The 21722-nt window shown below is 49.2% G+C and overlaps 1 protein-coding gene across 3 annotated transcripts in view; it reads left to right on the forward strand.

Annotated features, from left to right (window-relative positions):
• dym (dymeclin) overlaps positions 1 to 21722 on the forward strand; it is a 782339-nt gene that overhangs the window by 57780 nt on the left and 702837 nt on the right. For all 3 annotated transcript variants that reach the window (XM_072497436.1, XM_072497434.1, XM_072497435.1), the window contains exon 3: positions 13322 to 13517. In XM_072497436.1, the coding sequence (XP_072353537.1) occupies positions 13378 to 13517 (140 nt within the window). In that variant the 5' untranslated portion in view covers positions 13322 to 13377. The remainder of the gene's footprint in view (positions 1 to 13321; positions 13518 to 21722) is intronic.

Consider the following 21722-nt stretch of genomic DNA (forward strand, 5'->3'; position numbering starts at 1 on the left):
CAAAATGAAAGGAGCACCTTACTCCCTCCTCACCTAACTCCCTCAGTCACCAAACTCTCACTATCGCACTCAAAAAGCACCAAATTCAGCACTCTCTCGGTCACCAAACTCTCACTATCGCACTCAAAAAGCACCAAATTCAGCACTCAGCAAGACGAAAAGAATGATTAGGAGGTAAAAATAGGGTAAGAGAAAAAGCTGGTGAGAAATAAAAAAGACAAATAGTAAGAGTTTCTATCATAGAATTTACAGAGCAGAAGGAGGCCATTTGGCCCATCGAGTCTGCACCAGCTCTTGGAAAGAGCACCCTACCCAAGGTCAACACCGCCACCCTATCCCCATAACCCAGTAACCCCACCCAACACTAAGGGCAATTTTGGGCCCTAAGGGCAATTTATCATGGCCAATCCACCTAACCTGCACATCTTTGGACTGTGGGAGGAAACCGGAGCACCCGGAGGAAACCCACGCACACACGGGGAGGATGTGCAGACTCCGCACAGACAGTGACCCAAGCCGGAATCGAACCTGGGACCCTGGAGCTGTGAAGCAATTGTGCTATCCACAAGGCTACCGTGCTGCCCTATCGATATTCAAATAAGGAAAGAGTTAACAAAATGAACATTGGCCATATAGAAAGTGAATATGGGGTATTCATAATGGACAGAAAGGAGATGGCAGCTGAATTGAATTGGTATTCTGCATCTGTCTTCACTATAAAGGATACAAGTACCATGGGGAGAGGGGAGAGGGGGATTAGAATCAACAGGGAAAATTGTTGGAATTGTGGGTGTATTTGATTGGGCTGATGTTGAATCTTGACATTGCAGTTTGAACAATGAACATCAGTGTTTAAGAAATATGTTTTTAGTAAGAATTTTTCAACAATATTTTCCACCTTACAAACAACCCCCCCCCCGTAACAAAGAGGAGAAAGGGAGAAAGAGAACTCGCGTGGCAAGACATGAACATGGCAAGTCAATAATATACAGAACTTTGTACACTGGATTCATCCCGTACATGTCAGTTTCCGGATCATTCATGTGTTTTCTTGCTCAAATGCCCCCCAAACCCCCCCCCCCACCACCACGAACGATGTCCCGTCCCCCCCCCCCCCCCCCCCCCCCCCCCCCCCCCCGGGTTGCTGCTGCTGCTGTCCGACCTTCATCTAACGCTCTGCGAGATGGTCTAGGAACGGTTGCCACCGCCTGTAGAACCCCTGCGCAGACCCTCTCAAGGCAAACTTTATCCTTTCCAACTTGATAAACCCAGCCATATCATTTATCCAGGCTTCCACGCTGGGGGGCTTCGCCTCCTTCCACATTAGCAAGATCCTTCGCCGGGCTACTAGGGACGCAAAGGCCAGAATGCCGGCCTCTTTCGCCACCTGCACTCCCGGCTCGTCCACTACTCCAAATAGTGCTAGCCCCCAGCTTGGCTTGACCCGGACTTTCACCACCTTAGATACTGTTCCCGCAACTCCCCTCCAGTGCCGGGTTTGACCAAAACATATGGACATGGTTCGCCGGACTTCCTGAGCACCTCCCACATCTGTCCTCCACCCCAAAGAACCTACTCAGCCTCGCCCCCGTCATATGCGCTCTATGAACCACCTTAAATTGTATCAGGCTAAGCCTGGCACACGAGGAAGAGGAATTAACCCTACTTAGGGCATCAGCCCATAGTCCCTCCTCAATCTCCTCCCCCAACTCCTCCCATTTACCCTTCGGCTCCCCTACCAAAGCCTCCCCCTATTTCATCTCCTGGTATATCGCCGACACCTTGCCATCTCTGACCCACACGCCCAGAATCACCCTATCTTGAATCCCCTGTGCCGGGAGTAGCGGAAATTCCCTCAGCTGCCGCCTCGCAAACGCCCTCACTTGCATGTACCTGAAAGCGTTTCCCGGGGGTAGCCCAAACTTCTCCTCCAGCACCTCTAAGCTCGCAAATGTCCCGTCAATGAACAGGTCCCCCATTCTTCTAATCCCTGCCCGATGCCAGCTCTGAAACCACCCGTCCATCCTTCCTGGGACAAACCGATGGTTGTCTCTGATCAGGGACCACACCGAGGCTCCCATTGAACCCCTGTGCCGTCTCCACTGCCCCCAGATCTTTAGCGTTGCCGCCACCAGCGGGCTCGTGGTGTACCTTGTCGGCGAGAGTGGCAGCGGTGCCGTCACCAGCGCCCCCAGGCTCGTTCCTTTGCAGGACGCCATCTCCAACCTCTTCCACGCCGCATCCTCTCCCTCCATCACCCACTTACGGATCATTGCCACGTTGGCTGCCCAATAGTAACCACCCAAATTCAGCAACGCCAACCCTCCTCTATCTCTGCTACGCCCTAGGAACCCCCTCCTTACCCTCGGGGTCTTGCTCGCCCACACAAATCCCATGATGCTCCTGCTTACCCTCTTAAAGAAGGCCTTAGTAATCACAATTGTGAGGCATTGGAATACAAAAAGAAACCTCGGGAGGACCACCATTTTAACCGACTGCACCCTACCCGCCAGCGAGAGTGGCAACATGTCCCACCTTTTAAAATCCTCCTCCATCTGTTCCACCAGCCGCGTCAAATTAAGTTTGTGCAGTGCCCCCCAGCTCCTAGCTACCTGAATCCTCAAGTATCGAAAGCTCCTTTCCGCCCTCCTCAACGGTAGGTCGTCTATCCCTCTTCCCTGGTCCCCCGGCTGGATCACAAAGAGCTCACTCTTTCCCACATTGAGCTTATAGCCCGAAAAGTCTTCCAACTCCCGTAGGATCTGTATTACCTCAACCATCCCCTCCACTGGATCCGTCACATACAGCAACAGGTCGTCTGCGTACAGCGACACTCTATGTTCCTCTCCCCCTCAAACCACCCCCTTCCATTTCCCCGACTCCCTTAACGCCATGGCCAAAGGTTCAATTGCCAATTCCAAAAGCAGAGGGGACAGGGGGCACCCCTGCCTCGTCCCTCGATACAGCCGGAAATACTCCGACCTCCGCCGGTTCGTGACCACACTCACCACCGGGGCTTTATATAGGAGCTAAACCCAACTAATAAACCCTCCCCCTAACCCAAACCTCCTCAACACTTCCCAGAGATACTCCCACTCTACCCGATCAAAGGCCTTCTCCGCGTCCATGGCTGTCACTATCTCCGCTGCTCCCTCCACCGATGGCATCATTATCACATTTAGGAGCCATTGCACATTAGTGTTTAACTGCCTACCCTTTACGAATCCCGTCTGGTCCTCGTGAATCACCCCTGGGACACAGTCCTCTATCCTCATGGCCAACAGTTTTGCCAGCAACTTAGCATCTACGTTAAGGAGCAAAATACGACCCACATTGCAGTGGGTCCTTATCCCGCTTCAAGATCAAAGAGATCATCGCCTCCGACATTGTCGGGGGCAGGGTCCCTTGCTTCATTGAAGGTCCTGACCAGCAACGGGGCTAACAGGTCTACGTACTTCCTATAAAACTCCACCGGGAACCCATCCGGCCCCGGGGCCTTCCCTGCCTGCATGTTCCCCAGTCCTTTGACCAGCTCCTCCACCCCATTTGGCGCCCCCAAACCAGCCACCTCCTGCTCCTCCACCCTTGGGAACCTCAATTGGTCCAAGAATCACCGCATCCCCTCTTTTCCCCCTGGGGGCTGGGACCTATACAGCTCCTCGTAAAAGGCCTTAAAAGCCTCATTCACTTCCCCCGCACTCCGCACCGTAGTTCCCCTGCCATCTTTGACTCCGCCTATTTCCCTCGCTGCCATCCTCTTACGGAGCTGATGTGCCAGCATCCGACTCGCCTTCTCCCCATATTCATATATCGCCCGTGTGCCTTCCTCCACTGTGCCTCTGCCTTCCCTGTGGTCAACAGGTCGAACTCCGTCTGGAGACTTCGTCTCTCCCTGAGTAGTCCCTCATCTGGAGCCTCTGCATAGCTCCTGTCCACCCTTAGAATCTCCCCCACTAACCTCTCCCTTTCCCTGCCCTCTCTCTTCACCCTATGAGCCCTGATGGAGATTAACTCTACCCTGACCACCGCCTTCAGCGCCTCCCATACTACTACCACCTGCACCTCCCCGTTGTTTTGGCCTCCAGATACCTTTCGATACACCCCCGCACACTTCCTCGTCTGCCAGCAGTCCCACATCCAACCTCCACAATGGGCGTTGGTCCCTCTCCTCCCCCAGCTCTAGCTCCACCCAATGCGGTGCATGGTCTGAAATGGCTATGGCCGAATACTCGGTTCCCTCCACTTTCTGGATCAATGCCCTGCCCAGAACAAAAAAATCTATCCGGGAGGCCTTATGGACATGGGAGAAAAAAGAAAATTCTCTGGCCAAAGGCCTGGCAAATCTCCACAGATCTACTCCCCCCATCTGGTCCATAAACCCCCTAAACACCTTGGCCGCAGCCGGCCTCTTCCCCGTCCTAGATCTAGAGCGATCTAATGCTGGGTCCAGCACCGTATTAAAATCCCCCCCCCCCCCCCCCCCCCATTATCAAGCTCCCTACCTCCAGGTCTGGAATACGCCCCAACATCCGTTTCATGAATCCAGCATCGTCTCAGTTCGGGGCATATACATTCACCAGTACCACCTCCGTCCCCTGCAACCTACCACTCACCTTCACGTATCTGCCTCCCTTGTCCGCTACTATGTTCTTGGCCTCAAACGACACCCGCTTTCCCACCAGTATTGCCACCCCTCTATTCTTCGCATCCAGCCCCGAATGGAGCACCTGTCCTACCCACCCCTCCCTTAACCTGACCTGATCTGCCACCTTCAGATGTGTCTCCTGAAGCATGGCCACGTCTACTTTCAGTCCCATTAGGTGCGCGAACACTCGGGCCCTCTTAACCGGCCCATTTAGGCTCTCACATTCCACGTGATCAGCCGGATTGGGGGGTGCCCCCCCCCCCCCCCCCCCCCCCACTAGCCATCTCCTATCTTAGGCCAGTCCCGTGCTCGCGCGTCCCGCACCCTCCAGTCCCCCAGGCGGGGAACCCCCGTCTCGACCACCTCTTCCATTTTCAGTTCCCCCTCGGACAGTGCAGCAGCAACCCTAAAATCCCCCGCCTCTCCCCCCTTCCTTCCGCCTCTCCCCCCTTCCTTCACACCCCCCCCCCCGCTAGATCTACATCTAGCTCTTTTCCTCCCCCCCCATATTACTACCGTGTGTCAGCTGACTTCTGCTGACCCCAGCTTCCCCCGCCTTCCCGTTGATCTCCCCGTGTGGGAGTCTCTCCTCCTTACCTTCCTCCATCCTCCCCCCCCCCCTTTTTGGCGCGGGAAAAAGCCCGCGCTTTCCAGAACCAGCCCCGCCCACTGTGGCGCAGCTCCTGTTGCGGCCCTTATCCCAGTTCCCTCATCCCCGAGTCTCACCTCCCTCCAGCACCGACGGCCACATTCCCCATCACCATCATCTCGTCTACAGAAAAGAAAAAAGGGAAATTTTAGGAATTTTAACTAGAACTCTACCCACATCCCCATCCATCCTCCCACCCATGAAGTACTCTTTGCCCATAAATACAACCCCATATACAACCGACATCTCCCCCCGCAACCACATTCCCTCAGTTCGAGTCCAGTTTTTCCGTCTGAATAAAGGTCCAGGCCTCTTCTGGCGTTTCAAAATAATGGTGTCCTGATAAGTGACCCACAGTTGCGCAGGCTGCAGCATGCCGAACCAGACTCTTTTTTTAATGCAGCACCGCCGTGGCCCGGTTGAAGCTCGCTCTCCTCGCCACCTCCGCACTCCAATCCTGGTAAACTCGGATCACCGTGTTCTCCCATCTACTGCTCCGCACCTCCTTGGCCCATCTCAGCACACTTTCTTTGTCCGCGAAGCGATGGAACCTTGCCACTATCGCCCTTGGCGGCTCATCGGCCTTGGGTCTCCTCGCCAGGACCCGGTGGGCCCCTTCCAGCTCCAGGGGGTTCGGAGAGGCCTCCATTCAGCGAATGGAGCATCGTACTCGCGTACGCCCCGGCATCAGCTCCCTCCATTCCTTCGGGAAGACCCAGAATCCGGAGGTTCTTCCTCCTCGACCTGTTCTCCAGGACCTCAATTCTCTCGGCCCACGTCCTGTGCACCGCCTCGTGCGCCTTCATTTTTACCGCCAGGCCCAGGATCTCGTCCTCGTTGGTATTCACTTTATCATTCAACTCGCGAAGCTCCACCGCCTGGGTCTTCTGGGTCTCCTTCAGCCCCTCGATCGCCAACAGCATTGGCGCCAGCACCTCCTTTTTCAGCTCCTCCACACATCGCTTGAGGAACTCCTGCTGGTCTGGCCTCCACACTGCTCGCTCTCCGCCCTCCGCCATCTTGCTTTTTTCCCCTCGTTTTGGTCTCTGCTCCAGGGCCTCTTTTCTCGTCGTTCCACCGCTGATCTCGGCCATAAATCGTAAGGGGGGGACCTTACTGCACCTTCCCACACGGGATTAATTCAAAAAAAGCTCCGTTGGGGCTCCTCTGGTGAGCCCGAAAGTCCATTGTCGCGGGAGCTGCCGAAACGTGCGGCTTAGCTCCGCATCGCCGCAACCGGAAGTCTCAGACTTTGTTTTCTATACAAAGTTATTTATTACTAACACTAAACTAACAAATTACTAAAATGTCTAAGATTGATACAATTGGACATAAAGGTCTAACACTGACTTACACTAAGATACTACAGAGCTACTCGAATATGCAGCTGCTACAAACGTCTCACTGACACTGTCTCCTGGAACACATGGTGTGTCCAGGTCACCTGTCTGCATACTTACACCACCTGGTGGCCGGATGCTAGAACTACAACAGTTATACATATATTATTATTTACATACAGGTAATAATACAAATTTCAATCTACTTATCATCACAGTGGTATGACGGGAAATTAGAATGACCAGGAAGGGATATTGAGAAAATTGTTGGAGCTATGGGTTGTCAAATACCGAGTGTCCTAATCCTTGGGTCTTAAAAAGTGGTTAGTGAGATAGTATTAGATTTACTTTACAAAATTCCCTTGATTCAGGAAAGGTTCCATTAGATTGCAAGATAGAGGGCATAATTCCTTTATTCAAATAGGAAGACCGAAAGCAGGAAACTACAGGCCACTTAGCTTAACATCTGTCATCCGGAAAATGTTTGAAGTTATTACTAAAGATGTTATATAGCCGGGTAATCGGGCAGAGGCAACATGGTTTTGAGAAAGGGACATAATGTTTGAGCAATTTATTGGAATTCTTTGAAGGAATCACATGTGCTGTGGATAAAGGGAACTGGTTGATGTATTGTACTTAAGATTTCCAGAAGACATTTGATAAGGTACCACACCAAGGCAGAAAATAAAAGCCATGGTGTAGGGGGCAACATAAATGAATCTTTTTCAGGTTGGTAGGATGTGATGAGTGCTGGGGCCACAACCTTTTACCATTGATATAAATGACTTGGATGAAGAGACCAAAGGTATAATTGCTAAATTTGCCGATGACACAAAGATAATAATAATAATTGCTTATTACCACAAGTAGGCTTCAATGAAGTGACTGTGAAAAGCCCCTAGTCGCCACATTCCGGCGCCTGTTCAGGGAGGCCAGTACGGGAATTGAACTTGCTCTGCGGGCCTTGTTCCTGCAAACCAGCTGTTTAGCAGGAAAGTAAATTGTGAAGACTTCCTAAAGAAGCTACAACATGTACGTTAAGTGAGTGGACAAAGATCTGGCAAATGTAGTAAAATATGGACAAATGTAAAATTCTCCATTTTGACAGGAAAAATAAAAATGAAGCTTTTTATCTAAATGGTGAAAGATTGCAGAGCTCTGAGGTGCAGATCGATCTGGGTTTCCTGGTGCATGAATTAGAAAAGGCTTGTATACAGGTACAGCAAGTAATTAGGAAAGTTAATAGAATGTTATTGTTTATTGTGTGGGGAATTGATTACAAGAGTAGGGAGGTTATGCATCAGTTGTAGTATAGGACATTGGTGAGACCACATTTGGAATACTGGGCGGCAAGGTAGCACAGTGGTTAGTACTATCGCTTCACAGCGCCAGGATCCCAGGTTCGATTTCCAGCTTGGGTCACTGTCTGTGCGGAGTCTGCACGTTCTCCCCGTGTCTGCATGAGTTTCCACCGGGTTCTCCGGTTTCCCCCCACAAGCCCCGAATAACGTGCTGTTAGGTGAATTGTATGTTCTGAATTCTCCCTCTGTGTACCCAAACAGGTGCTGGAATGTGGCGACTAGGGGCTTTTCAAAGTAACTTCATTGCAGTGTTAATGTCAGCCTACTTGTGACAATAAAGATTATTATTATTACTGTGTACAGTATTGATCCCCTTATTTAAGGAAAGCTGTAAATAGGTTAGAAGCAGTTCAGAGAATGTTTACTACATTAATTCCTGTAATGGGTGGGTTGTCTTATGAGGAAAGATTGGAGAGGTGAGGCTTGTATCCGCTGGAGTTTAATAGAGTTAAGAAGTGACTTGATCAAAACATTTAAGATCCAGAGGGGTGTGGAGAGGTTGTTTTCTATTTTGGGAGAATCTAGTACTGGGGGTCACTGTATAAAAATAAGGGGTTGCCCATTGTTTTTTTTTTTGAATATATTTTATTGAAAATTTTTTCCAGACAACAATTTTTCCCCTCTTACAAAGCAAACGTAACAATAAAGAAATTTTTAACAATACACAAATAACAAAACCCCATTATCTTTTGACAAACTAAACTAACCCCCCCCCCCCCCCCCGGGTTGCTGCTGCTGGTCATCTGTCTTCCCTCTAACGTTCCCCTAGGTAGTCGAGAAATGGCTGCCACCGCTTGGTGAACCCATGAGCCGATCCTCTCAGGGCAAACTTTATCTGCTCCAGTTTAATGAACCCCGCCATATCATTTACCCAGGCCTCCAGTCCGGGGGGTTTCGCCTCCTTCCACATGAGTAGGATCCTGCGCCGGGTTACTAGGGACGCAAAGGCCACAACGTCGGCCTCTTTCGCCTCCTGCACTCCCGGCTCTTCCGCAACTCCAAAGAGAGCTAACCCCCAGCCTGGTTTGACCCAGGCCTTCACCACCTTCGAAATCACTCCCGTCACTCCCTTCCAATACCCTTCCAGTGCTGGGCACGCCCAAAACATATGTGCGTGGTTTGCCGGGCTCCCGCCACACCTCCCACATCTGTCCTCCACTCCAAAGAACCTGCTCAATCTTGCTCCCGTTATGTGTGCTCTATGTAGCACCTTAAATTGAATCAGGCTAAGCCTGGCGCATGAGGAAGAGGAATTTACCCTGCTTAGGGCATCAGCCCACATACCCTCCTCTATCTCCTCCCCTAGTTCTTCTTCCCACTTTCCTTTTAGTTCGCCCACCGACTCCTCCCCCCCCTTCCCTCATCTCTCGGTATATCTCTGACACCTTGCCCTCTCCGACCCACACCCCTGAAAGCACTCTGTCCAGAATCACCTGTGTCGGGAGCAACGGAAATTCCCTCACCTGTTGTCTAGTAAACGCCCTCACCTGCATATATCTCAAGAAATTTCCCCGGGGCAACTTATACTTTTCCTCCAATGTTCCCAAGCTCGCAAAAGTCCCATCTATAAATAAATCTCCCACCCTCCTAATTCCCAACTGGTGCCAGCTCTGAAATCCTCCATCCATTCTTCCTGGGGCGAACCTATGGTTGTTCCTGATTGGGGACCCCACCAGGGCTCCCCGCACCCCTCTCTGTCGCCTCCACTGCCCCCAGATATTTAATGTTGCCACCACCACCAGGTTCGTGGTAAACTTTTTAGGTGAGAACGGTAGCGGCGCCGTCACCGGCGCCTCTAAACTCGTCCCTTTACAGGACTTTCTCTCCAGTCTTTTCCACGCCGCTCCCTCACCCTCCATCATCCATTTACGTATCATTGCCACATTGGCGGCCCAATAGTAATCGCCCAAGTTCGGTAGTGCCAATCCTCCTCTGTCCCTACTACGCTGAAGGAACCCCCTCCTTACTCTCGGAACTTTCCCTGCCCACATGAAGCTCGTTATGCTCCTGTCTATTTTATTAAAAAAGGTCTTAGTGATTAGTATAGGGAGACATTGAAATACAAATAAGAACCTCGGGAGGACCATCATCTTAATTGCTTGCACCCTGCCCGCCAGCGACAGAGGCTGCATGTCCCACCTCTTGAAGTCCTCCTCCATTTGTTCTACCAACTGTGTCAGATTAAGTCTGTGCAAGGTTCCCCAGCTCCTAGCGATCTGAATCCGCAGGTATCGGAAGTTTCTTTCCACTGTCCTTAGAGGCAAGCCTTCTATCTCTCTACTCTGGTCCCCTGGATGTATCACAAAGAATTCACTCTTCCCCATGTTTAGCCTATACCCCGAGAAATCCCCGAACTCCCTCAACATTCGCATAACCTCTAACATCCCCCCCCGCTGGGTCCGACACGTATAATAGGTCATCTGCGTATAACGAGACTCGGTGTTCTTCTCCCCCTCTAACCACCCCTCTCCATTTCCTGGAGTCTCTCAACGCCATGGCCAGAGGGTCAATTGCCAACGCGAACAACAATGGAGACAGCGGGCATCCCTGTCTTGTTCCCCTATATAGTCGGAAATACTCCGATCTTTGTCGACCCGTAACTACACTTGCCGTTGGAGCCCCATAAAGAAGTCATTGACCTCCAGGTATCTCTCAATACACCCCCGCACTCTTGCACACACTCCCTCATCTGCCATCAATCCCACATCTAATCGCCAGAGTGTTCTCTGCTCCCTTTCCTCTCCAAATTCCAGGTCCACCCAATGTGGGGCATGGTCCGAAACCGCTATGGCTGAGTACTCAGCTTCTTCCACCCTAGAGATCAACGACCTTCCCAAAACAAAAAAATCTATCCGGGAGTACACTTTATGGACATGGGAGAAGAAGGAAAACTCCCTAGCCCTAGGTCTAAGAAATCGCCATGGATCCACTCCCCCCATTTGGTCCATAAACCCCTTAAGTACCTTGGCCGCTGCCGGCCTTCTTCCGGTCCTTGAGCTGGATCTATCTAGCCCCGGGTCCAGCACCGTATTAAAGACCCCTACTAAAATCAAGTTTCCTACCTCCAGGTCCGGTATACGCCCCAGCATCCGTCTCATAAATCCCGCATCGTCTCAGTTTGGGGCATACACATTAACCAACACGACCGCCATTCCCTCCAGCCTGCCACTCACCATTACATATCTACCTCCACTATCTGCTACGATGTTCTTTGCTTCAAATGCTACCCGTTTCCCCACCAAAATGCCCACCCCTCTGTTCTTTGCGTCTAGTCCTGAGTGGAACACCTGTCCCACCCATCCTTTCCTTAACCTAACTTGGTCCGCCACCTTTAGGTGCGTCTCTTGGAGCATAACCACGTCTGCCCTTAGTCCTTTCAAATGCGCAAGCACTCGGGTCCTTTTTATCGGTCCGTTCAGGCCTCTCACGTTCCACGTGATCAGCCTCACTAGGGGGCTACCTGCCCCCCTCCCGTGTCGACTAGCCATTACCTTCTCTAGGCCAGTCCCATATCCCGCCTCCGCGCTCCCAATCGCTCTCCCAGCATCCCCGTCCACCCACTCTTTAGCCATTTCCTTTTGGATTTCCGCAGCAGCAACCCAGTTGTCTGTCCCCCCCCCCTTAGATCTCTTTCTAGCGTGATTGCTCCCCCCATATTACTTCCGTAAGTCAGCTGACTTCAACTGACCCCGGCTACTCCTGCTCACTCCTCGACCCCCCCGTGTGGGGAATTCCCATCCGCCTTGCGCCTGTCTTCCCGCCTTATTCTTTCTGGCGCGGGAACATCCCTTTACCTGACCCGCCTCTTATGGCACAGCTCCCTTTCCCCTCCCCCTCCCCCTCCCCTTCCCCATTCTCCAACTATGTCCCGTCTTTCCCCCTCACCGGCTCCCACATTTCCCCAATGTCTCCCCCCTTCCCAATTTACTTCTCAATTAACTTCAACCATAACATTAACAATAACATTTCCTGCAGCATCAGTCCCTCAGTTCCGATCCAATTTCTCCTCTTTGATAAAGGTCCATGCTTCCTCCGCCGTCTCGAAATAATGGTGTCTCTCCTGATACGTGACCCATAGTCTTGCCGGCTGCAGCATCCCGAACTTCACCTCCCTTTTATGCAACACCTCTTTGGCGCGGTTAAAGCTCGCCCTCCTTCTCGCCACCTCCGCACTCCAATCCTGGTACACCCGTACCACTGCATTCTCCCATCTGCTACTCCGCATCTTTTTAGCCCATCTCAGGACCTCTTCTCTATCCTTAAGGCGGTGAAATCGCACGATTATCGCCCTGGGTGGTTCTCCCGCTTTTGGTCTTCTCGCCGGGATCCGATGTGCCCGCTCCACCTCCAAGGGGCCCGTAGGGGCCTCAGCACCCATCAGTGAGCTCAGCATCGTACTTGCATAAGCTCCACAGTCCACTCCTTCCACACCCTCAGGGAGACCCAGTATCCGAAGGTTCTTCCTTCGCGCTCCGTTTTCTAGGGCCTCGATCCTTTCAGTACACTTTTTATGAAGTGCCTCGTGCGTCTGTGTCTTAACCGCCAGGCCCAGGATCTTGTCCTCATTATCTGTCACCTTCTGCTCCACCATGCGGAGCTCTGCCTCCTGGGTCTTTAGTGTCTCCTTGAGCCCCTCAATTGCCTGTAGCATCGGGGTCAGCACCTCCCTCTTCAGCAGCTCCACGCACCGTCTCAAAATTTCATCCTGCTCAGGCCCCCATGTCGCCTGCGCTTTCTCCGCCGCCATCTTGTGCTTCCCTCTTTCTGACCCTTTGGTCGACGATTCCTCACGCTGCAGCCGCTGCCGCCGGTTTTTTCCTCCTTCGTTGGGGGGGGACTCCCTTCTCACACAGCCCACACCGGGTTGCGTCGTCAAAAAATTCCTCGTTGGGGCTCTTAAAAGAGCCCGAAGGTCCGTCGGAGCTGGAGCCGCCAAAACGTGCGGCTAGCAAGGCATCACCGCAACCGGAAGTCCGGGTTGCCCATTTAGAACAAGAGATGAGAAGATTTTTTTTTCTGGGCGTTGTGAGTCTTCTCTTCCTGAAAAGGCAGAGGAGGCAGAGTCTTTGAATATTTTTAAGATGGAGGTAGATTGACTCTTGATAAGCAAGGTTTTTGGGGTAGGCAGTAATGTGTACTTGAGGTTCCAGTCAGGTCAGCTAGGATCTTAATGGCGGATCAGGCTTGAAGGGGTCAAGTGGCCTACTCCTAATTTGTATTTAAGTCCTTTAAAGTGCAGATCGAATGATCTGTGCTGCAAGATTCAATGGACAAACTGTTGTTTAATCAATAAACTGCGACATTATATACGTTTTTTTCATTTTAGGTCTAATTACAGCAATGGTGATATAAGCTCAACTGGGTACTTTGCACAAGCAGGAGATGGGTGCAAATAGCAGCAGCATTGCTGAGCTTGCAAGTAACAGTTACCTTCAGCGCCTGGCTGGCACAGAAACCATTTCTGAGAATGACCCGTTCTGGAATCAACTCCTGTCATTTTCCTTCACCACACCGACCAATTGGTAAGAAACCTGTAGACAAATAAATAGATATTACTCAATGCAAATAAACCAGAAAAACTGCAAGGCTCTTAATGAGGCCTTTTGTTGACATTTTAATAGCCAGTTAAAATGTTGGTCAGATGCTCATGTCACCTAATTTTGAAATGCAAATTATATAGTTGCCTCCAGTATTGAGTTTCCATGGCTTTTTTTTTGGTAATTCCATTGCAAACTGGAGTGAATACAGTGTGTTGCAAGTCTAGCAGGTGAATTTGTAGTTTTCTCTCTGACTTTTTCTGTGAACAATAGCCAGAGCCCTCATGCTTACTTTATTCTGGGCAAGGTGGGACACTGACCATCATCCTGGTTGAAGGAAAAGTGATTTAGTACAGAAAATGCACGGGTAGAACAACACTATACAATAGCTGCACGCTCAAACTTGCCTTCTGAAAGTCCAAAAATAGAGCATCAACTGCTTTACTGTGGAAACATAGGAAATAGGGGCAGGAGTAGGTCTTTCGGCCTTTTGAGCTTACAGCGCCATTAAATATGATGATGGCTGATCCTCTAGCTCAGTGCTAAACTGCTGCATTCTCTCCATACCCCTTGTCACCTTTAGGATCTAGAAATCTATTTCCTTCTTAAATATATTCAGTGACTTAACCTCCACAGCCTTATGTGGTAGAGAATTCCACAGGTTCACCACCCTCTGAGGAAGACGTTTCTCCTCACCTTAGTCCGACATGACTTGCCCCATATCCTGAGACTGTGACTGCTTGCTCTCGACCTCTTTCCCTAACCCCCACCCCAAACACTAAGATGCAATATCATCCCTTCATCCAACCTGTCCAGTCCTGTCAGAATTTTATATGTTTCAATGAGATCCTCTCTCATTAATTCTTCTAAACTCCAGCAAATACAGGCCTAGTCAACCCAATCTTTTGTCATACGACAATCCTGCCACCCTGGGAATGAGTGTGGTAAACCTGCGCTGCACTCCCTCGATAGCAAGTTTATCTTTTCTTGGGTAAGGAGACCAAAACTGCACATACTATCCCAGGTGTAGTTTCACCAAGGCCCTGTGTAACTGCAGTAAGACATCCTTGATCAATCCTCTCTGATATTTTCATGAAGTTTGACTGTTCACCTTTAACAAAGCACATGAATTCTCCTTGATCATTCGTGCTTTCCCAAATGAAAGTTGTTTCATCCATGATAATGGTTTCCAATAATAGTTTATTGGATTATATTACCAATTATATTCAGCTGATTGGCCTCTAATTTCCTGCTTTATCCCTTTCCTCTTCCTTCTTTATAATATTGGCAACTGTACTAATCCCGTATCCAATGAAGATTGATTGATTGTGATCAGTGCTTCTACTATTTCTACTTCTTCTTTTAGCCCATGTAGGTCGTGCCTCACAAACCTTATAGAGTTCTTTGAGAAGGTGTCCAAACAGGTGGATGCGGGTAAAGCAGTTGATGTGGTGTATATGGATTTCAGTAAAGCGTTTGGTAAGGTTCCCCATGGTAGGCTACTGCAGAAAATACGGAGGCATGGGATTCAGGGTGATTTAGCAGTTTGGATCAGATATTGGCTAGCTGGAAGAAGACAAAGGGTGGTGGTTGATGGGAAATGTTCAGACTGGAGTCCAGTTACTAGTGGTGTACCACAAGGATCTGTTTTGGGGCCATTTTTATAAATGACCTGGAGGAGGGCGTAGAGGATGGGTGAGTAAATTTGCAGATGACACTAAAGTCGGTGGAGTTGTGGACAGTGCGGAAGGATGTTACAAGTTACAGAGGGACATAGATAAGCTGCAGCGCTGGGCTGAGAGGTGGCAAATGGAGTTTAATGCAGAAAAGTGTGAGGTGATTCATTTTGGAAGGAAGACCGAGTACTGGGCTAATGGTAAGATTCTTGGCAGTGTGGATGAGCAGAGAGATCTCGGTGTCCATGTACATAGATCCCTGAAAGTTGCCACCCAGGTTGAGAGGGTTGTTAAGATGGCGTACGGGGTGTTAGCTTTTATTGGTAGAGGGATTGAGTTTAGGAGCCATGAGGTCATGCTGCAGCTATACAACACTCTGGTACGCGTTTGGAGTATTGCGTGCAATTCTGGTCTCCGCATTATAGGAAGGATGTGGAAGCATTGGAAAGGGTGCAGAGGAGATTTACCAGAATGTTGCCTGGTATGGAGGGAAGATCTTATGAGGAAAGGCTGAGGGACTTGAGGCTGTTTTCGTTAGAGAGAAGAAGGTTAAGAGGTGACTTAATTGAGGCATACAAGATGATCAGAGAATTGGATAGGGTGGACAGTGACATCTTCCTCGGATGGTGATGTCTAGCACGAGGGGACATACCTTTAAATTGAGGGGAGATAGATATAAGACAGATGTCAGAGGTAGGTTCTTTGCTCAGTGAGTAGTAAGGGCGTGGAATGCCCTGCCTGCAACAGTAGTGGACTCGCCAACACTAAGGACATTCAAATGGTTATTGGATAGCCATATGGACAATAAGGGAATAGTGTAGATGGGCTTTAGAGTGGTTTCACAGGTCGGCGCAACATCGAGGGCTGAAGGGCCTGTACTGCGCTGTTATGTTCTATGTGTTTCATCCACACCAGGTGATTTACCAACGAGCATTAACAATTTTTAATGCACTTCTATTATTATTCTGTACGTAACTTCCCTCTTTTGTTGTAACCTTCACACCATTTGCCTACTTTTGTGAAGACAGTTGTAAAGTGCTCATTTCATATTTTAGATGTCCTCTGTCTTTACATAGAGATTTCCCTTTGGGATGTTTAATAGATGCAATTTTTCCCCAGCTAACTGCTCACACTTTGTAGGGTTCAATTTAATGCTACCTGCTAATCTTTTTTGAAAAAAAAAGAATTTTATTAAGGCATTTATGGTTTTCTAACAATAAAAGATACAAATACAAATGGAAACATAATTCAGTGCCTAACACATCCCTCCATCTCCCACTGTTCCTACCTAATCTAAACAAAAAATAGCCTAACTCCCCCCCCCCCCCCCCCCCACCGCCCCTACTCGCCCTTACCCCCCCTTATTGAATTGAATCTGCTGACAGTTTAATTTTCTCTGAAGAAGTCGATAAACGGCTGCCTCCTCTGAACGAACCCTAACGTTGATGCTCTCAGGACGAACTTAATTTTCTCAAGTCTAAGAAACCCAGCCATGTCGCTAACCCAGACCCCTGATTTAGGGGGCTTTGAGTCCCTCCACGCTAGCAATATCAGTCTCCCGAGACTACCAAGGAGGCAAAGGCCAAAACGTCAGCCTCTCCCACCCCCTGGACCCCCGGATCTTCCGACACTCCAAAAATCGCCACCTCTGGACTCGGCGCCACCCTCGTTTTTAGTATTGTCGACATGACATCTGCAAATCCCTGCCAGTATCCCCTAAGCTTCGGGCATGCCCAAAACATGTGGATATGGTTTGCAGGCCCACCTGCTGCTAATCTTTTTTTTTTTTTTTGTAACCTCTCGTCTCCTGTGTTAATTTTTTCAATTTCCTTCTGTGCTTTCTATAATTGTCTTGATTATTAACTGAATCGTGCTCCTGCCATTTATTAAAAGCCTGCTTTTAGTATTTTTGTAGCTTTCATTTCTTTTGCCATCCAGTGCACACGTGCTTTAGATGCTCTACCTTTTCTTTCCAAAGGAACAGGCTTAGTTTGTATCTGAAATGTCTCTTCCTTGGACCCCCTCAATTGTTCTGTTACTGGTTTATCTTGCAATTACCATTCCAATCTATAGGCACTAGATCCCTTCTTAAATCACTGAAGTTAGCATTTTCCTGTTATGCATTTTTAAACCTTTTTTACCTTTGTTATTTCATGGCCTTTTTCCATTAATATTTTAAACCAAATTATGTAATGGTTGCTGTTAGCAAGATTATTTCCAACTGTGCCACCAACCTGTTTGCCAGACTTTTTTTCCCCAGAACCTGATCCAACACTGCTGCCTTCCTTGTTGGTTTGGAGACATACTGTTCAAGAAAGTTCTTCTGTACACATAGCAGAAATTCTTCTCCTTTCAGGTTTTGCACTGAGTGCTGAATTTGGTGCATTTGAGTGCTATAGTGAGAGTTTGGTGACTGAGGGAGTATAAGGCTTCATTTTTATCTAAAGTCTAGTCTTTTATTTAGTTAATTAACTTAAAAGTTGCTGTTTGGTTTAGAAGAAGGTGAATTTTCAATCAGCTTTAAACAAAGCTTCTACTTGTAGGCACTTGCAGCTGGAGCTTGTTAATTAGTTTATTGGATTATGCTAGTTTTCAGAGTCTAGATTCACAGTACAAAAGTGATCCCCTACAGTGCAGACTTTGTTTGCACTGATTGCTGAATTTGGTGCATTTGAGTGCTATAGTGAGAGTTTGGTGACTGAGGGAGTGCTGAATTTGGTGCATTTGAGTGCTATAGCGAGAATTTGGTGACTGAGGGAGTTAGGTGAGGAGGGAGTAAGGTGCTCCTTTCATTTTGTTTCCTACATTTCCGCAAAGAGTGAGAAGTGAGCCAGGAGTTTACAGAGAGTGCAGCTGACTGGGAGCAGAGCCGGAGGGCGGAGATCCAGTTGGTCCACAGGGCAGCTATATTCTGTAAGGTAAGAGGGGATGGAGGCTAGGACAGTTGCATGCTCCTCCTGTAGGATGTGGGTGGTGAGGGATACCACCGGTGTCCCCGCTGACTATACCTGCGGGAAGTGCACCCAACTCCAGCTCCTCAAAGACCGTGTTAGGGAACTGGAGCTGAAGCTGGATGAACTTCGGATCATCCGGGAGGCAGAGGGGGTGATAGAGAAGAGTTACAGGGAGGTAACCACACCCAAGGTACAGGACAAGAATAGCTGGGTTACAGTCAGGGGAAAAATAAAACCAGGCAGACAGTGCAGGGCACCCTCGTGGCCATTCCCCTTCAAAACAAGTATACCGTTTTGGATGCTGTTGGGGGGGATGACCTACCGGGGGAAAGCCCTAGTGGCCAGGTCTCTGGCACTGAGTCTGGCTCTGGGGCTCAGAAGGGAAGGGGGGAGAATAGAAAAGCAATAGTTGTAGGAGATTCAATGGTTAGGGGAATAGATAGGAGATTCTGTGGTCGCGAGCGAGACTCCCGGAAGGTATGTTGCCTCCCGGGTGCCAGGGCCAGGGATGTCTCGGATCGTGTCTTCAGGATCCTTTAGGGGGAGGGGGAGCAGCCAGAAGTCATGGTGCACATTGGTGCCAACGACGTAGGTTGGAAAAGGGGTGTGGAGGTAATAAATGAGTTTAGGGAGTTAGGCTGGAAGTTAAAAGCCAGGACAGACAGAGTTGTCATCTCTGGTTTGTTGCTGGTGCCACGTGATAGCGAGGCTAGGATAGGGACAGAGTGCAGCTGAACACGTGGCTGCAGGAATGGTGTAGGAGGGAGGGCTTCCGGTATTTGGATAATTGGAGCGCATTCTGGGGAAGGTGGGACCTGTACAAGCAGGACGGGTTGCATCTGAACCAGAGGGGCACCAATATCCTGGGAGGGAGGTTTTCTAGTACTCTTCAGGAGGGTTTAAACTAATTTGGCAGGGGAATGGGAACCGGATTTGTAGTCCAGCAACTAAGGTAGCCGATATTCAGGATGCCAAGGAGTGTAATGAGGCAGTGGGGAAGGGAACACTGACAAAGGAGAGTACTTGCAGGCACGGAGATGGGTTGAAGTGTGTATACTTCAATGCAAGAAGCATCAGGAATAAGGTGGGTGAACTTAAGGCATGGATCAGTACTTGGGACTACGATGTGGTGGCCATCACGGAAACTTGGATAGAAGAGGGGCAGAAATGGTTGTTGGAGGTCCCTGGTTATAGATGTTTCAATAAGATTAGGGAGGGTGGTAAAAGAGGTGGGAGGGTGGCATTGTTAATTAGAGATAGTATAACAGCTGCAGAAAGGCAGTTCGAGGAGTATCAGCCTACTGAGGCAATATGGGCTGAAGTCAGAAATAGGAAAGGAGCAGTCACCTTGTTAGGAGTTTTCTATAGGCCCCCCAATAGTAGCAGAGATGTGGAGGAACCGATTGGGAAACAGATTTTGGAAAGGTGCAGAAGTCACAGGGTAGTAGTCATGGGTGACTTTAACTTTCCAAACATTGAATGGAAACTCTTTCGATCAAATAGTTTGGATGGGGTGGTGTTTGTGCAGTGTGTCCAGGAAGCTTTTCTAACACAGTATTTAGATTGTCCGACCAGAGGAGGGGCAATATTGGATTTAGTACTTGGTAATGAACCAGGGCAAGTGATAGATTTGTTAGTGGGGGAGCATTTTGGAGATAGTGACCACAATTCTGTGACTTTCACTTTAGTAATGGAGAGGGATAGGTGCGTGCAACAGGGCAAAGTTTACAATTGGGGGAAGGGTAAATACGATGTTGTCAGACAAGAACTGAAGTGCATATGTTGGGAACATAGGCTGTCAGGGAAGGACACAAGTGAAATGTGGAACTTGTTCAAGGAACAGGTACTACATGTCCTTGATATGTATGTCCCTGTCAGGCAGGGAAGAGATGGTCGAGTGAGGGAACCATGGTTGACAAGAGAGGTTGAATGTCTTGTTAAGAGGAAAAAGGAGACTTGTGTAAGGCTGAGGAAACAAGGTTCAGACAGGGCGTTGGAGGGATACAAGATAGCCAGGAGGGAACTGAAGAAAGGGATTAGGAGAGCTAAGAGAGGGCATGAACAATCTTTGGCGGGTAGGATCAAGGAAAACCCCAAGGCCTTTTACACATATGTGAGAAATATGAGAATGATTAGAGCGAGGGTAGATCCGATCAAGGACAGTAGCGGGAGATTGTGTATGGAGTCTGAAGAGATAGGAGAGGTCTTGAACGAGTATCTTTCTTCTGTATTTACAAATGAGAGGGGCCATATTGTTGGAGAGGACAGTGTGAAACAGATTGGTAAGCTCGAGGAAATACTTGTTAGGAAGGAAGATGTGTTGGGCATTTTGAAAAACTTGAGGATAGACAAGTCCCCCGGGCCTGACGGGATATATCCAAGGATTCTATGGGAAGCAAGAGATGAAATTGCAGAGCCGTTGGCAATGATCTTTTCGTCCTCACTGTCAACAGGGGTGGTACCAGGGGATTGGAGAGTGGTGAATGTCGTGCCCCTGTTCAAAGAGGGAATAGGGATAACCCTGGGAATTACAGACCAGTTAGTCTTACTTCGGTGGTAGGCAAAGTCATGGAAAGGGTACTGAAGGATAGGATTTCTGAGCATCTGGAAAGACACTGCTTGATTAGGGATAGTCAGCACGGATTTGTGAGGGGTAGGTCTTGCCTTACAAGTCTTATTGAATTCTTTGAGGAGGTGACCAAGCATGTGGATGAAGGTAAAGCAGTGGATGTAGTGTACAATGATTTTAGTAAGGCATTTGATAAGGTTCCCCATGGTAGACTTCTGCAGAAAGTAAAGAGGCATGGGATAGTGTGAAATTTGGCCAGTTGAATAACAAACTGGCTAACCGATAGAAGTCAGAGAGTGGTGGTAGATGGCGAATATTCAGCCTGGATCACAGTTACCAGTGGCGTACCGCAGGGATCAGTTCTGGGTCCTCAGCTGTTTGTGATTTTCATTAATGACTTGGATGAGGGAGTTGAAGGGTGGGTCAGTAAATTTGCAGATGATACGAAGATTGGTGGAGTTGTGGATAGTGAGGAGGGCTGTTGTCGGCTGCAAAGAGACATAGATAGGATGCAGAGCTGGGCTGAGAAGTGGCATGTAGCCACCTAAAATGGCTGATTCCCTATTAATTTGGCCAAAACCCGATTTAAAATGGCTAGCCGAAAAGGCTGATGGGAAAAGCAGCCAACAGGACACAAACGGACAGCCGCAGACAGAAAAGCGTATTCGGCTCTGGGGAAGTCGGCCCAGATCGATACTCAAGACTATTAGCAGCACATCAACCCAGACATCTGCAGTTTTATCAGCTATCCCCGGGAACAATTGCAACATATTAGCAATTGAATGCCGGGCCAGACTTGTCGGCGCCTGCAGTGGCCGAAACAAAGATAGGTGAACGAACACCCCCCCGATCGAGGAATCGCCCCATTATTGGAGCATATCAAACCCAGTGATTGGGAACAAGTCCAATCACTTGGGACTCGGGGTCAAGGGCCGCCCCGAGAGGCGGGAAACCCCTGGACCCTATAAAGTAAGGGGCCAAGTTCAGATCT

Source organism: Scyliorhinus torazame, chromosome 3, assembly GCF_047496885.1.
Source record: "Scyliorhinus torazame isolate Kashiwa2021f chromosome 3, sScyTor2.1, whole genome shotgun sequence".
Taxonomy (NCBI): Eukaryota; Metazoa; Chordata; class Chondrichthyes; order Carcharhiniformes; family Scyliorhinidae; genus Scyliorhinus; species Scyliorhinus torazame.